Below are 16,346 nucleotides of genomic sequence, written 5' to 3'. Positions count from 1 at the left end.
CCCTGGATCCCACCACCCTCGACACCGTCCTTGCCACCCCCTTCCAGAACTCCTCCAGTGCCGGACATGCCCAAAACATATGGACATGGTTCGCTGGACTTCCCAAACACCTGACACATCTGTCCTCACCCCCAAAGAACCGACTCATCCTTGTCCCCGTCATATGGGCTCTATGTAGCACCTTAAATTGAATGAGGCTAAGCCTCGCACACGAGGAGGAAGAATTAACCCTCTCCAGGGCATCAGCCCATGTCCCATCCTCTATCTGTTCTCCCAGCTCCCCCTCCCACTTGGCTTTCAGCTCCTCTACTGATGCCTCCTCCGCCTCCTGCATTACTTTGTAGATGTCCGATATCCTCCCCCCTCCGACCCAGACCCCCGAGAGCACCCTATCACTCGCCCCCCTACTGGGGAGCAAGGGAAACCCTTCCACCTGGCGTCTAGCAAATGTCTTCACCTGCAAATGTCTAAACATGTTTCCCGGGGGGAGCCCGAATTTCTCCTCCAGCTCTCTCAGGCTCGCAAACCTCCCATCTACAAACAGATCCTTCAGCTGCCTGATGCCCACCCTGTGCCAGCTCTGAAATCCCCCGTCCATGTTCCCCGGGATGAATCTATGGTTCCCTCTTAACGGTGCCTCCATCAGACCTCCCACTTCCCCCCTGTGTCGCCTCCACTGCCCCCAGATCTTGAGGGTGGCCGCCACCACCGGGCTCGTGGTGTACCTCGTGGGAGGGAGCGGCCATGGCGCCGTTACTAGGGCCCCCAGGCTTACGTTGCCACAGGACGCCCTCTCCATTCGTTTCCAAGCTGCCCCCTCCCCTTCCATCATCCACTTGCGCACCATCGATACATTTGCCGCCCAGTAATACCCCGAAAGATTGGGTAATGCCAGCCCTCCACTATCCCTACTCCGCTCCAAGAAGACCCTCCTCACCCTTGGGGTGCCGTGCGTCCACACGTAGCTCATGATGCTACTCGTCACCTTTTTGAAGAAGGCCCTAGGGAGGAAGATGGGCAAGCACTGAAATAAAAACAAAAACCTCGGGAGGACCGTCATTTTAACGGACTGCACTCTGCCCGCCAGCGACAGCGGCACCATGTCCCACCTTTTAAATTCCTCCTCCATCTGTTCCACCAGCCTGGAGAAGTTCAGCTTGTGGAGAGTCCCCCAGTTCCTTGCCACCTGCACCCCTAAATATCTAAAACTCTTTCCTGCTCTCTTAAACGGGAGTCTCCCGATTCCCTCTTCCTGGTCCCCTGGGTGTATCACAAATACCTCACTCTTGCCCAAGTTTAGCTTGTACCCCGAAAAGTCCCCAAATTCTGCTAGCAGTTCCATCACCTCCGGCATTCCCCCTTCTGGGTCTGCCACGTATAGCAGCAGGTCGTCCGCGTATAGCGATACCCGGTGCTCCTCCCCGCCCCTTGTCAGCCCTCTCCACCCCCCTGAGCCCCTCAGTGCCATCGCCAACGGTTCAATTGCCAGTGCGAAGAGCAGGGGGGACAAGGGGCACCCCTGTCTGGTCCCCCGGTGGAGCCCAAAATACTCCGATCTCCTACCATTCGTCACTACACTTGCCGTCGGGGCCGAATAGAGCAGCTTCACCCATTTAATAAATCCCTCCCCAAATCCAAACCGTTCCAGCGTCTCCCACAGGTACTTCCACTCCACCCTATCAAATGCTTTCTCCGCGTCCAATGCCACCACTATCTCCGCCTCACCCTCCACTGCCGGCATCATGATGACGTTTAGCAGTCTCCGCACGTTCGTATTAAGCTGCCGCCCTTTCACAAAACCCGTCTGGTCCTCGTGTATCACCCCTGGCACACAATCCTCTATCCTGGTAGCCAGGATCTTTGCCAGCAACTTGGCGTCCACATTCAGGAGCGAGATAGGCCTATATGACCCACACTGCACGGGGTCCTTGTCCCGCTTCAAGATCAGAGAGATCAGTGCCTGCGACATTGTCGGGGGCAGAGCCCCCCCCTCCCATGCCTCGTTGAAGGCTCGTACCAGCACAGGGCCCACCAAATCCGCATATTTTTTGTAAAATTCCACCGGGAACCCGTCTGGCCCCGGCGCCTTCCCCGTCTGCATATGCCCAATCCCCTTGACTAGCTACTCTATCCAATTATTATGGAGCAGCAATTGTTGCTAAGCCAAGGAGTCTGATGTTTGTTTTCACTTTCCTCAGAATGTTAAAATCAAGACGCTCGTTGACTCTAATTCATTCTTCTTTAGGACTTTAAAAACACAAACCTACCTGACTCATTTGTCACTTCTTTCTACTATGTATCGGCTTTCAAAACCCACACTTGGCATCATCTCATTAATTCCATATTTACTTTGGTTTGTCCTAAACAGTTCAACCATGGCACCGTTCTACTTTATGAATTATAACCCTTCGCCTAGGCTTATTAATAGAAAAAGAGAAATAACGGCGATTTGGTGACAATATTTCAGTTGAAGGCTTACCTTGCATTTTGTTGACCTACATTTGAAGGTAGAGGATGATCTGGTTGGTTGCTTCTAGTCAGTTGATTATGAAGAGCCTCTTTGATAGGAAGACAGTAAACTCTCTGTATAACTACTTTCAGATTTTGCTTTGCCCATCCTGCTGCTCCCTGGCTTTCAATTACTTCAAGAAGTGAGTCACATATGCCATTAGCCGAAAAGTAATGCTCCAAGTTCAACACCTTTATTTCTTTCTCTTGTGGAGTCAGTAATATATTTTCAGCATTCCCTGCCGTTGTTGTAGTATCCTGCTTTGGGAACAGATTAACATTTATTTAGGATTCAGGATTAAGATGTAAACATGTTAGTGGCAAAAGAGAATGTGGCTGCAGCAAAGGAGCACTCCAGTTACACTAACCTGTCAATGAGCAATCTGAAAGAGAAGTCAGCCTCATGGCAAGCATACCACTTTGCCAGGGTCCTGCCCATGAGCACCTACATTAAGCACTTGGAATTGAGTAAACTTTGGTATGCTGCCTCACACATAGATGTCTAGAAAACAGGCTGACATGGTGCAAGCTGCTCCATGTAGATGTTTCCACAAAGCAGACACCCTTCATAAAGGCAACAAGGAAATTGAGACTTGATGACAGGTATTTACCTGCATTCTGGGGGAAGAGAACAGGCATTCACATAACCAAAGTTTATGCCTTCCATATTTGGCCTACAATTAGGCAAGTATCATTAGTAATCAGGCCATCACTACCAATAATTTTTCCATGATGTGGAGATGCCGGCGTTGGACTGGGGTGAGCACAGTAAGAAGTCTTACAACACCAGGTTAAAGTCCAATAGGTTTGTTTCAAACACGAGCTTTTGGAGCGCAGCTCCTTCCTCAGGTGAATAGTTTTTCCAGCCACCTCCACACTGTCACTTGAAGAACCTCTTTCATCACTACAATCCCTCAATTATTCATTTGAGTCTGGCCTCTTTTCTCAACTCCCTCCTTTAGCCCCATAACCGATGGCAGCATACTCAGCTTGGAATTCTTTCTTCGAATAAGTACACCAAGAAATGTTTCAGCCTTTTCAAAGATGTATGAAGAGCAAAAAAGTGTTGTTTGTAGGTAGTGGGAGAGGAAAAAGTAATGTTGGTCAGAGACTTTCTATCCATGCTTTTAATATGAATGTATTTGAGTTTTGGATGATACTGTGCTCTCCAGCCTCTCTGTATGAGTGTTGAGATATGTTTGCTGCAATGTGAATCAGGAACTCAAAACAAGAGCACTTGAAATATATATTATAGGTGAGGTAGCACAGGTATCTCCACTGACTACACACTTTAACTTGTGAGAAAAGGTTCTCCATCTATCTAAATCAACAGCCATGTTTAGTGTTGGAAGAAGCTGTGAAAATTGACATATCAAACCCACTTCCATCTATGCCATGATGAAAAATTGGCCAAGTTGGCGTTGTGTCCTTTGACGGTTTTGGGGAGATTTAATTGAGGTGTAAAAATTATGAGAAACCTAGATAGATGGTAAAAACATATTTCCCGCAACAAAGGGGTCATTAACCAGCAAGCATGGCTCTAGACTAATAAAAAAAATGATAAAAGTGGAGTTATGGGGAACCTTTTTCACCCAGAGAATGGTGTGGTTCGGGAATTCACAGTCTGAGAGGTAGAAACCCTCATCACAAGAAGAAAATTACTGGAGCTGCATTTACGTGTTGTAACCTGCAGGATTTACAGACCAAGAGCTAAAACTTTGGATTAGGCTGAATCTCTCTTTTTCACCTGGCACAGACATGGTTGGCCAAATGGTCTCCTTCTGTGCTGCAAATTTTCTATGGCCTGAATTTTTCAGTAGTCGGGCAGGTACTCGGTGGGCCATGAAGCAAACATGAAATGCGTTCCTGGCCGCGGTCGACCTCGGAGTGAAATTTCGCGCTGGCTGGACAATTAACGGTCATCCAGTGTGAAACGCGCTCTGTGAAAGGCTGAGCGCTGCCGGGGAGGGCAGGAAGAGGGGAGGCACCAAGAACTGAGAGAATGCGAGCTAGTGTTTCTAATGTGCTCCCTCATGGTGACAGCCTGTGAAGCTGTTTCAAGGAGCTTCTGACCCGTGAAAAATAAATAATGATGTTAAAGCCATGCTACGAGTGTCTAAGCAGCACAATCATACAAAGACCTCAGTCCCGACACATTTGTTAATTTTATTTTAGCCCTGACAGTTCATCCCACCCTGGATTCAGTTGGAGCTAAAACATAAAGGTCGACTGGAAAATCAGCCCGTCTGCAAACTGTAATATCATTCAGACTACGTAGAATTGCACTCAATTGGTCTCTCAATGGGCTAAATTGCCTGCCTGATTGTCTGCAGGCACACTTCCAACAGTTGTCGCCTTCTCGCATGATTTCACAAGCTTCCGGATCGGGCGCACACCCGCCCAAGCAGAGTAAAATTCTGGCCTATGTTTCTATATATTGGATAGAATTTTTATTTGTTTGGAGGGTGCCTCCTACAACTGACATATCCTCTGTTTGGTGTAACTAAGCTAGTATCTAGTAAATTGGCTGAAGTTTGGAAAATATTAGAAACAAGATGATATAGTTAATCACACAAAGCAACAATTAAACTTTATGATCTGCCCTTCTTGCTTGCACTGTATAGATATTTGCTTTTATGGCCATTTATGATTTAAGAGCTGAAGAAGGGTTTAATGGGTAGCCATATCTTGTCATTCATTGGAGAGTGAAGTGTTGGATTTGCACAGAATGAATGTGACCTGTGAGTGGAAAATTCTAATGAAATTACTGAATTTCCCTCCATTTGAACAATAAAAATAAAAGTTCCTTTCCAGTCAGCCAAAGGAATCAAAGTTATTTCCTTGTTGGGCCTTCACTGTTCTAATAAGCTTGGTCTACAAAGTGCTCAAATATTCTGACAACTGGGAAAAATCCCAAATGACAACATTCTTTGACGACATTTTGCAACATCAATATTACAATTGCAGATGCATTCCCTCGTGACCATACTCATTGCACAGCATCAAAATATCCACCTTCAACTTCTTGATGGCTTGGAGAGTGCGCTACCAAGGCACAAGGACCAGGAAGGATCCCTGTTCAAACCCTGGCCTTAGCTGAACTAACTGATCAAAGTTGGTGGAGGGTGTCGTTGATGATTGGTTTCGGCAATTCTTGCGGACGGTTAAAATATAATCTTGGGTTCCCATTCTCGATTACTCTCCAACAAGCTCTACCTGAATGTGTAGATGTTGGGTAAGAATAGGACGAGATATAGTTGTGATTAGTTTGCTGATACTTATTGTCAAAGTCTCCACATGAATAATGGATACTTGTAAACCACACAAGTAATGGCATCCGTGGTATCTTATTTCAGCAAGATCTCGACTTTTTCAGTGTAACAGAGAAAGAGAAAATTGGGGGGAGAAAATGAAGGACCCAATCTGGAGGTTAGTTCATGTTCAGACCCATAGAAATGATACAGCACAGAAGGGGGCCATGCCGACCCAAAGACATCCAGGCACCCTTTCTAATCCCATCTTCCTGCACACGGCCCATAGCCCTGCAGTTTACAGCACTTAAGGAGCAAATCCAGATGCTTTTTAATAAGAGTTTAGGATCTCTGTCTCCACCACCGACTTAGGCAGCAAATTCCAGACACCTACCACCTTCTGCATAAATTTTTTTTCTTCATGCCCCTCTAATCCTTCTGCTACTTAGCTTGAATCTATGATCTCTGGTTTTGAATGCTCCGCCAAGGGAAATAGGTTCCTCCTGTCAACTTAATCTCTACCCCTCACAATTTTGTACACCTCAATCATGTCACCCCTCAGACGATTCTGTTTCAAGGAAAACAACTCCAACCTCTCCTTGTGGCTACAATTCTCAAGCCCTGGCAACATTCTAGTAAATATTCTCTCCATAGCGATTACATCCTTCCTGTAATGTAGTGACCAGAACTGCACATAATACTCCAGTTGAGCTCACTGTTGTCCATCATTATATCCCTACTTTGGTATTATATACCTCAATGAAGCACAGCAGTCCATAAGTCTTCTTTGCAACCTTATCTACACCGGCACAGCTACCTTTAGGGACCTGTGCACTTGCATACCAAGAGCTCTCACTTCATCTACCTTTCTCAGTATATTCCCATTTATTGTGTATTCCCTTTTACTGTTTGACCTCGCTAAATGCAGTAACTCACAATATCAGATTTGAACTCATCTGCCACTTTCCAGCCCACTCCACCAACTCATCTCTATAATTTGGAGCTCACAGCTATCCTCTACAATATCCACTACACAACCAATTTTTGTGTCATCTGGACCCAGCACTGGATCGGTCTAAGTCGAGATTGGGTAAGAGGCCGGCAGCGACCAAGGTCCTGAGGGGGTTCATGGACCAGATGGGGGGAGTGGATCTGTGGAGATTTGCCAGGCCAAGGGCGAAGGAGTTTTCCTTCTTCTCCCATGCGCACAAGGCGTACTCGCGGATTGATTTTTTCGTGGTGAATAGGGCGCTAATCCCAAGAGTGGAGGGGGTGGAGTATTCGGTCATTGCGATCTCGGACAATGCCCCGCACTGGGTGGAGTTGGGGCTGGGGGAGGAGAGAGGCCAATGCCCTCTGTGGAGAACGGACGTGGGACCACTGGCGGACGAGGAGGTCTGTGGGCGGGTTCGGAGGTGTATCCAAAGCTATGTGGAGACCAATGATAATGGGGAGGTTTCGGTGAGTGTGGTCTGGGAGACGCTGAAGGCAGTTGTCAGAGGGGAGCTAATTTCAGTCAGGGCCCACAGAGAGAAGAGGGATAGGATGGAGAGGGAGAGATTGGTGGAGGAGATACTTAGGGTAGACAGGAGGTATGCGGAATCCCCCGAGGAGAGGTTGTCGAAGGAGCGGCGGAGCCTGCAGGCGGAGTTTCACTTGTTTACCACGAAGAAGGCTGAGGCTCAGTCGAGGAAGGTACAGGGAGCAGTGTACGAGTATGGGGAGAAGGCAAGTAGGATGCTGGTGCATCAGCTGCGGAAGAGAGAGGCGGCCAGGGAGATTGGGGGGAATTAGAGATGGGGGGGTAAAACGGTGCTGAGCTCGACAAGGATTAACGAGGTCTTCAAGGACTTTTATGGCAAATTGTACAAGTCCGAACCCCCAGAGGGGAGGGGGGGGGGGGGAGATGAGGCGTTCCTGGACCAACTGAGATTTCCACAGGTGGAGGAGGGGCAAGTAGACTGATTGGGGGCCCCGATTGAGATGGAGGAACTGATTAAGGGGTTTGGTGGTATGCAGACGGACAAGGCCCCGGGAGCGGATGGGCATCCCGCAGAGTTTTATAGGAAATTCTCGGAAGTGCTGGGTCCGCTGTTGTTGAGGACTTTCAATGAGGCTAAGGAAAAGGGAACCCTTCCCCCGATGATGTTGCGGGCTCTGATCTCGCTTATCCTCAATGGAGATAAGAACCCGTTGCAATGTGGCTCCTATAGGCCAATTTCGCTCCTTAATGTGGATGCCAAGCTGTTGGCCAAGATTTTGGCCACTAGGATTGAGGACTGTGTCCCAGGAGTGATCAATGAGGATCAGACAGGGTTTGTGAAGAGCAGGCAGTTGAATACAAAGGGGGGTTTGGCACTGCCGAACTTTTGCTGCTATTACTGGGCAGAGAATATATCCATGATTCAGAAATGGGTAATGGAGGGAGAGGGGGCGGCGTGAAAACGGTTGGAAGCGTCGTCTTGTAAAGATACTAACTTGGGGGCACTGATAACGGCACCGTTGCCGCTTCTGCCGACACGATATACCATGAGCCCGGTGGTGGCGACGAAATTGAGGATCTGGCGGCAGTGGAGATGGCACGGGGGGAGGCAAGGGCTTCAGTCTGGGCCGCGATACGGAACAATCACAGGTTCGATCCGGGTACAATACACGGGGGGTTTCTAAGTTGGCACAGGGCGGGTATCAAAAGGATGGGGGACTTGTTCATTGATGGGACATTTGCTAGTCTGAGGGCGCTGGAGGAGAAATTTGGGCTGCCCCTTGGGAATACCTTTAGATGCATGCAGGTTCGGGCGTTCGTGAAAAAGCAGGTGGGGGAATTCCTGCTGCTGCCTGTCCGGAGGATACAGGACAGGGTGGTCTCGGGCATGTGGGTAGGGGATGGCAGGATATCGGAAATATATCAGGAGCTGCAGGAGGCCTCGGTGGAGGAGCTGAAGGGCAAGTGGGAGGAGGAGTTGGGTGAGGAGCTGGATGAGGGCCTGTGGGCTGACGCCCTGGGCAGGGTCAATTCCTCCTCATCTTGCACCAGGCTTAGCCTGATTCAGTTTAAGGTGGTGCACCGGGTGCATATGACAGTGGCGAGAATGAGTAAGTTCTTTGGGGTGGAGGACAGGTGTGTGAGGTGCTCAGGGAGCCCAGCAAATCATGTCCATATGTTCTGGGCATGCCCGGCACTTACAGGATTTTGGAAAGGCTTCGCAATGGCTATTTCCAAGGTCTTGGACACTCGGGTAAAACCGATAGCGATAGTGATATTTGGGGTATCAGACGATCCCGGGAGTGCAGGAGTCGAAAGAGGCTGGAGTTCTGGCCTTTGCCACCTTGGCAGCCCGGAGAAAGCCCTTGTTAATGTGGAGGGAAGTGAAACCCCCAAACATAGAGGCTTGGGTCAGTAATATGGTGGGATTTCTCAGGTCGGAGAGGATAAAGTTTGCCTTGCGAGGGTCCTTGCAGGTGTTCTCCAGGCGGTGGCAACCGTTCCTTGACTTTCTCGCGGAACGTTAGGTGGAGGCCAGCAGTAGCAGCAAACCAGAAGGGGGGGGTCGGGTGGTTTGGGCGGTGGATGGATTTCATTTGTAAAGGGCAGGTATCCCACCTTGTTTTGTTAAATTGTTAAATGGTTCAGTTGTTTTTCTGTTTTATTGCTGTTTTCTTTTTGTTGTTTTTATATGCAGTGGTTTGTAAAAATTATTGAAAATTTTTGAATAAAAACAATTTTAAAAAAAGAATAAAGACCACCCAATAAGGAATTAAGCACTCCTTCTGCATACTTCACACTGCACTAGAAATTAAGCAATTAGCATCACGTAGAAAATAAGGAACACCTGCAAGGTTTTCTAGCCACCAGGACCAATGTGCAAAGTTAAGTGCTTATCAAGCCGATAAAGTCCAAGCACTAATGTTTGATAAAGTATACAGGATGTTCACATAGCTGTTTTATGGTATGATAAAGATTGACACATGTTTCAAGGAAACCCATGAAGCAGCCAGGGATCATGCCAGGTTAGAGACAGCAAGACCTAACAAACCAATGTTTACTGACATGCTTGTCATATAAAGCAACATGATCAGAAAATATTTAACATAGTCCACATAGCATATGGGCCACCTGTAGGCATCTGAAATAAAGTCAAAGTGCTGTAAATGCTCAGCATATCAGGCTATGGCGCTCTCTACCGGCTATGTACGCCCGTGGCTTGGCCAGCAGACCTCAGGTGAAGACTTCTGCGGGCTTCCCGATAGCAACAAAGCCTCGCGGGATCTATCCAAGTACCACAAGACGTCGGGACCAGGAACCCATCCACAATGGGTGGAACCAAGCCATGCTCGCTTAATTAGGCCATAAACCTACTTAAGGCCTACTTACTCGATATTTACCGGCCTCCTGGTATCTACCAGCCTCCGCAGGGATACCGCAGCCAGGCGCCGTTCAGCACTGATCCACACAAACGTGGACCAGGTGGAATAGCACCTTGGGGGGGGGGGGGGGGGGGGGGTGGTCTCCTTGGTGGCCAGGGGTAGTGCAGCCCCCTGCCCCTCCCCTGGAATGTGGGCACCTTGGCACTGCCCAGCCGGAGGGAGCACTGCCAGGGTGCCAGTGCAAGGGTGCCCAGGTGGTACTGCCAAGGGTCGGGGCCTGGGGAGGGCCATGCCCATGAAGGTCTAACATAATGGGGAAATATATCATTGATAGGAATCCACTATTTCCTGATAGATCTGATAGGTAAAAGAAGGCTATTCAGTGTAAATATTGAGCCCCAGTTTTAATACCCATTTTAAATTGAGGATTTCAGCACTCATAACCTCAGGGCATGACAAAACACAGATCTTCAACAGGGACACAATAAGCCTGACATATGCATAAACTCATTGGAGATTAAAACAACATTTTTACTAAGCAAAGATGAAAAAGCTATTGTTCTAACAAACATATTTTCAAAGACAGTTTGACATTAAGACATGTGCTCCACCAGCAATCTGATCAAGGACGAAGCAGGCACCATAGCAACATGAAGGCACTATTGTTCATAATGTGGATAAAGCAAAGTCAGCAGAAAACCAGCAGAAACTAGTCTTGATATGACTACGGAGGATTCGAGCACTGAGGCAATATGGGTGGAGCTAAGAAATAGGAAGGGTGCAGTAACATTGTTGGGACTTTACTACAGGCCTCCCAAAAGCGAGCATGAAGTAGAGGTACAAATATGCAGACAGATTATAGAAAAATGTAGGTGTAATAGGGTGGTTGTGATGGGAGATTTTAACTACCCAACATTGAATGGGATTCGTGTAGTGTTGGAGGCGTAGATGGAGCAGAGTTTGTAAGGAGCATCCAGGAGAGTTTTTTAGAGCAGTATGTAAATAGTCCAACTCGGGAAGGGGCCATACTGGACCTGGTATTGGGGAATGATCCCGGCCAGGTGGTTGAAATTTCAGTCGGTGATTACTTTGGGAATAGCGATCACAATTCCGTAAGTTTTAGAATACTCATGGACAAGGACGAGAGTGGTCCTAAAGGAAGAGTGCTAAATTGGGGAAAGTCCAAGTATAACAAAATTTGGCAGGAGCTAGGGAATGTGGATTGGGAGCAGCTGTTTAAGGGTAAATCCACATTTGAAATGTGGGAGTCTTTTAAGGAAAGGTTGATTAGAGTGCAGGACAGACATGTCCCTGTGAAAATGAGGGATAGAAATGGCAAGATTAGGGAACCATGGATGACTGGTGGAATTGTGAGACTAGCTAAGATGAAAAAGGAAGCATACATAAGATCGAGGCGACTCAAAACTGATGAAGCTTTGGAGGAATATCGGGAAAGTAGGACAAATCTCAAACGCGCAATAAAGAGGGCTAAAAGGGGTCATGAAATATCTTTGGCTAACAGGGTTAAGGAAAATCCCAAAGCCTTTTATTTGTATATAAGGAGCAAGAGGGTAACTAGAGAAAGGATTGGCCCACTCAAAGACAAAAGAGGGAATTTATGCGTGGAGTCAGAGGAAATGGGTGAGATTCTTAATGAGTACTTTGCATCGGTATTCACCAAGGAGAGGGACAGGACGGATGTTGAGGCAAGGGATGGGTGTTTAAATACTCTAGGTCAAGTTGTCATACGGAAGGGGGAAGTTTTGGGTATTATAAAAGACATTAAGGTGGACAAGGCCCCAGGACCGGATGGGATCTATCCCAGGTTTCCTGAGGGAAGCGAGGGTCGAAATAGCTGGGGCCTTAACAGATATCTTTGCAGCATCCTTGAGCACGGGTGAGGTCCCGGAGGACTGGAGAATTGCTAATGTTGTCCCTTTGTTTAAGAAGGGTATCAGGGATAATCCAGGGAATTATAGACCTGTGAGCTTGACGTCAGTGGTAGGCAAACTGTTGGAGAAGACACTGAGGGATAGGATCTATTCACATCTGGAAGAAAATAGACTTATCAGTGATAGGCAGCATTGTTTTGTGCAGGGAAGGTCATGTCTTACAAACCTAATAGAATTCTTTGAGGAAGTGACAAAGTTAATTGATAAGGGAAGGACTGTAGATGTCATATACATGGACTTTAGTAAGTTTGATAAAGTTTCCCATGGCAGGTTGATGGAAAAAGTGAAGTCATATGGAGTTCAGGGTGTACTAGCTAGATGGATAAAGAACTGGCTGGGCAACAGGAGACAGAGAGTAGTGGTGGAAGGGAGTGTCTCAAAATGGAGAAGGGTGACTAGTGGTGTTCCACAGGGATCTGTGCTCGGACCACTGTTGTTTGTGATCTACATAAATGACCTGGAGGAAGGTATAGGTGGTCTGATCAGCAGGTTTGCAGATGATACTAAGACTGGTGGAATTGCAGATAGCGAGGAGGACAGTCAGAGAATACAGCAAAATATAGATAGATTGGAGAGTTGGGCAGAGAAATGGCAGATGGAGTTCAATCCAGGCAAATGCGAGGTGATGCATTTTGGAAGATCTAATTCAAGAGCGGACTATATGGTCAATGGAAGAGTCCTGTAGAAAATTGATGTACAGAAAGATCTGGGAGTTCAGGTCTATTGTACCCTGAAGGTGGTAACGCAGGTCGATAGAGTGGTCAAGAAGGCATACAGCATGGTTGCCTTCATCGGATGGGGTATTGAGTACAAGACCCGGCAGGTCATGTTACAGTTGTATAGGACTTTGGTTAGGCCACATTTGGAATACTGTGTGCAGTTCTGGTCGCCACATTACCAGAAGGATGTGGATGCTTTAGAGAGGGTGCAGAAGAGGTTCACCAGGATGTTGCCTGGTTATGGAGGGTGCTAGCTATGAAGAAAGGTTGAGTAGATTAGGATTGTTTTAGTTGGAAAGACGGAGGTTGAGGGGGGACCTGATTGAGGTCTACAAAATTATGAGAGGCATGGACGGGGTGGATAGCAACAAGCTTTTTCCAAGATTGTGGGTGTCAATTACAAGGGGTCACGATTTCAAGGTGAGAGGGGGAAAGTTTAAGGGAGATGTGCGTGTAAAGTTTTTTACGCAGAGGGTGGTGGGTGCCTGGAATGCTTTGCCAGCGGAGGTGGTAGAGGCAGGCATGATAGCATCATTTAAGATGCATCTAGACAGGGCAGCACGGTGGCATAGTGGTTAGCATTGCTGCCTACGGCGCTGAGGACCCGGGTTCGAATCCCGGCCCTGGGTTACTGTCCGTGAGGAGTTTGCACATTCTCCCCGTGTCTGCGTGGGTTTCACCCCCACAACCCAAAAGATGTGCAGGATAGGTGGACTGGACATACTAAATTGCCCCTTAATTGGAAAAAAATAATTGGATACTCTAAATTTAAAAAAAAAGATGCATCTAGACAGATATATGACCGGGCGGGGAACAGAGGGAAGTAGACCTTGGAAAATAGGAGACAGGTTTAGATAAAGGATCTGGATCAGCGCAGGCTGGGAGGGCCGAAGGGCCTGTTCCTGTGCTGTAATTTTCTTTGTTCTTTGTTCTAATTGTAATCAAATAGAGGCAATGAAGATTCTTGTTTGCATCCGAGAAGTTTAACTCAAATTTCTACTGAGTTTTAGTGTCGCATGGTAGATCTCATCAATTTGGCGTAGCTGCTGAAATCCTCAATTTAAAATGGGTATTAAAACTGGGGCTTAATATTTACACTAAATAGCATTCTTTTACCTATCAGATCTATCAGGAAATAGTCAATTCCTATCAACCGTAAATGGCAAAACTCTTAGGAATTTAGAAAGTAAGAGATCTGGGCGTACAGGTCCACAGATCTTTGAAAGTGGCAACACAAGTGGACAAAGTAGTCAAGAAAGCATACGGAATGCTTGCCTTCATTGGACGGGGCATTGAGTATAAAAACTGGCAAGTCATGCTATAGTTGTATTGAACCTTGGTACGGCTGCACTTGGAATATTGCACGCAATTCAGGTCACCACAATACCAGAAGGATGTGGAGGTCTTGGTGAGGATGCAGAGGAGGTTTACCAGGATGTTGCCTGGTCTGGAGGGGGTTAGCTATGCGGAGAGGCTGAATAGACTCGGACTGGTTTCATTAGCACGACGGAGGTTGAGGGGGACCTGATAGAGGTCTATAAGATTATGAGGGACATGGACAGATTGGATGGGCAGACACTCTTTCTCAGGGTGGAGGGGTCAGTCACCAGGGGGCACAGGTTTAAGGTCCGGCGGGCAAAGTATAGAGGAGATGTGCTCAGCAGGTTTTCTTTACACCGAGGGTGGTGACTACCTGGAACACGCTGCCAAGGGAGTTTGTGGAAGCAGATACATTAACGGCATTCAAAATCATCTCGACAAATCCATGGATAGGATGGGTATAGAGGGATATGGCACTAGGAAGTGCTGAGGGGTTTTGCCAAGGGTGATATCATGACCGGTACAGGCTTGGAGGGCTGAAGGGCCTGTTCCTGTGCGGTATTGTTCTTTGAAAGGAGGGTGGAGGGGGAGTATGGAGGCTGGGCGGGTGCAGGGCAGGTAAGAAGGTGCCTCTGGAAGTTAGGGTGGGAAACGGGTGGTGGTCTTGGAAGGGGGGGCTTGTAAGGATGTATGATGGGCCTGGAGATGGGGGCCTAGAGACTCCATTGCAGGGTGTCCTCACTCGGTGGTGCCGGGGGGGGGGGGGGGGGGGGGGGGGTTTAATGACCCTGTGTGGGGGTGATATTGATATTGCCTTGGGTCTGCTGTCTCACAGCACTGAGGACCCGGGTTCAATCCCGGGCCCAGTCACTGTCCGTGTGGAGTTTGCACATTCTCCCTGTGTCTGCATAGGTCTCACCCCTCAACCCAAAATATGTGCAGGGTAGGTGGATTGGCCATGCCAAATTGCTCCTTAATTGGGACAAAAAATGAATTGGGTACTCTAAATTAGAAAAAGACATGGGTGGGGGTGACCCACAAGCTCACTTCGAGATCGGGGCACCCTTTTAAAGTGGCGGCCCAAACTCCGAGTTCAACTCCCCAGTGATGAAAATAATTCTTTTTTTTTAAACAAACATTTTATTGAGGTATTTAAGGTTTTATAACAATAACAGAAGAAATAGTGTACATACAAATATAAACATAGTGCAAAAACCGTCTTCTTCCCTCACAGGTCCCAGCTTTTCTAACACCCTACTCTAAACCTCAACCACCATCCCCCCTCCCCTTCTGCTGATGGTTAATTTTCCCCAAAGAAGTTGACGAACAGCTGCCACCTCCGGACGAACCCTCTCAGGGCGAACTTGATTTTCTCCAGACAGAAAAAGCCAGCCATGTCAGTTAGCCAGGTCTTCGACTTCAGGGGGCTTGGTGTCCCTCCAAGCTAATAATATCTGTCTCCGGGCTACCAGAGAGGCAAAGGCCAGAACGTCTGCCTCTTTCTCCTCCTCGATTCCCGGGTCTTCCGACACTCCAAAAATCGCCACCTCTAGACTCGGTGCCACCCTTGTTTTTAACACCTTGGACATAACCTATGTAAACCCCTGCCAGAATCCCCTTAGCTTCTGGCATGCCCATAATATAGGGACGTGGTTCGCTGGTCCTCCCGCACATCTATCTTCTACCCCAAAGAATCTGCTCATCCCGGCCACTGTCACGTGAGCCCGGTGAACGATCTTAAACTGTATCAGGCTGAGCCTGGCACATGTTGTGGACACGTTGACTCTATTCAATGCGACCGCCCAGAGACCATCCTCTATGTCTCTTCCAAACTCCTCTTCCCAATTGTATTTGAGCTCCTCAATCTGTGCTTCCTCTGACCCCATGAGTTCCTTGTAAATGTCCGAAACCCTCCCTTCTCCCACCCACATTTTGGAAACTACCCTGTCCTGTATCCCCCTTGGTGGTAGGAGCGGGAAGGTTGAGACCTACCTGCGTAGGAAGTCCCGCGCCTGCAGGTACCTAAACTCATTCCCTCCCGTCGATTCAAACTTCTCCAACTCCCTCAGGCTGGGTATGCTCCCTTCTATAAATATATCTCCCATCCTCTCGATCCCTGTTCTCTGCCATCTCCGGAATCCTCCATCTAGTCTCCCCGGGGCAAATCAGTGATTATTGCAGATTGGAGACCAGACCGATGCTCCCTCTGCTCCCACATGTTTCCTCCATTG

The 16,346-nt window shown here is 47.9% G+C and overlaps 1 protein-coding gene across 7 annotated transcripts in view; it reads right to left on the bottom strand.

The window, feature by feature from the left end:
• spidr (scaffold protein involved in DNA repair) overlaps positions 1-16,346 on the bottom strand; it is a 417,755-nt gene that overhangs the window by 116,730 nt on the left and 284,679 nt on the right. For 6 of the 7 annotated variants that reach the window (XM_038809295.1, XM_038809300.1, XM_038809297.1 and 3 more), the window contains one exon: positions 2,480-2,769. In XM_038809295.1, coding sequence (XP_038665223.1) covers positions 2,480-2,769 — 290 coding nt within the window. The remainder of the gene's footprint in view (positions 1-2,479; positions 2,770-16,346) is intronic. The other variant, XM_038809296.1, reaches the window with a different exon arrangement.

Source organism: Scyliorhinus canicula, chromosome 10, assembly GCF_902713615.1.
Source record: "Scyliorhinus canicula chromosome 10, sScyCan1.1, whole genome shotgun sequence".
Lineage (NCBI taxonomy): Eukaryota > Metazoa > Chordata > Chondrichthyes > Carcharhiniformes > Scyliorhinidae > Scyliorhinus > Scyliorhinus canicula.
This window is presented reverse-complemented; position numbering and strand designations above follow the sequence as displayed.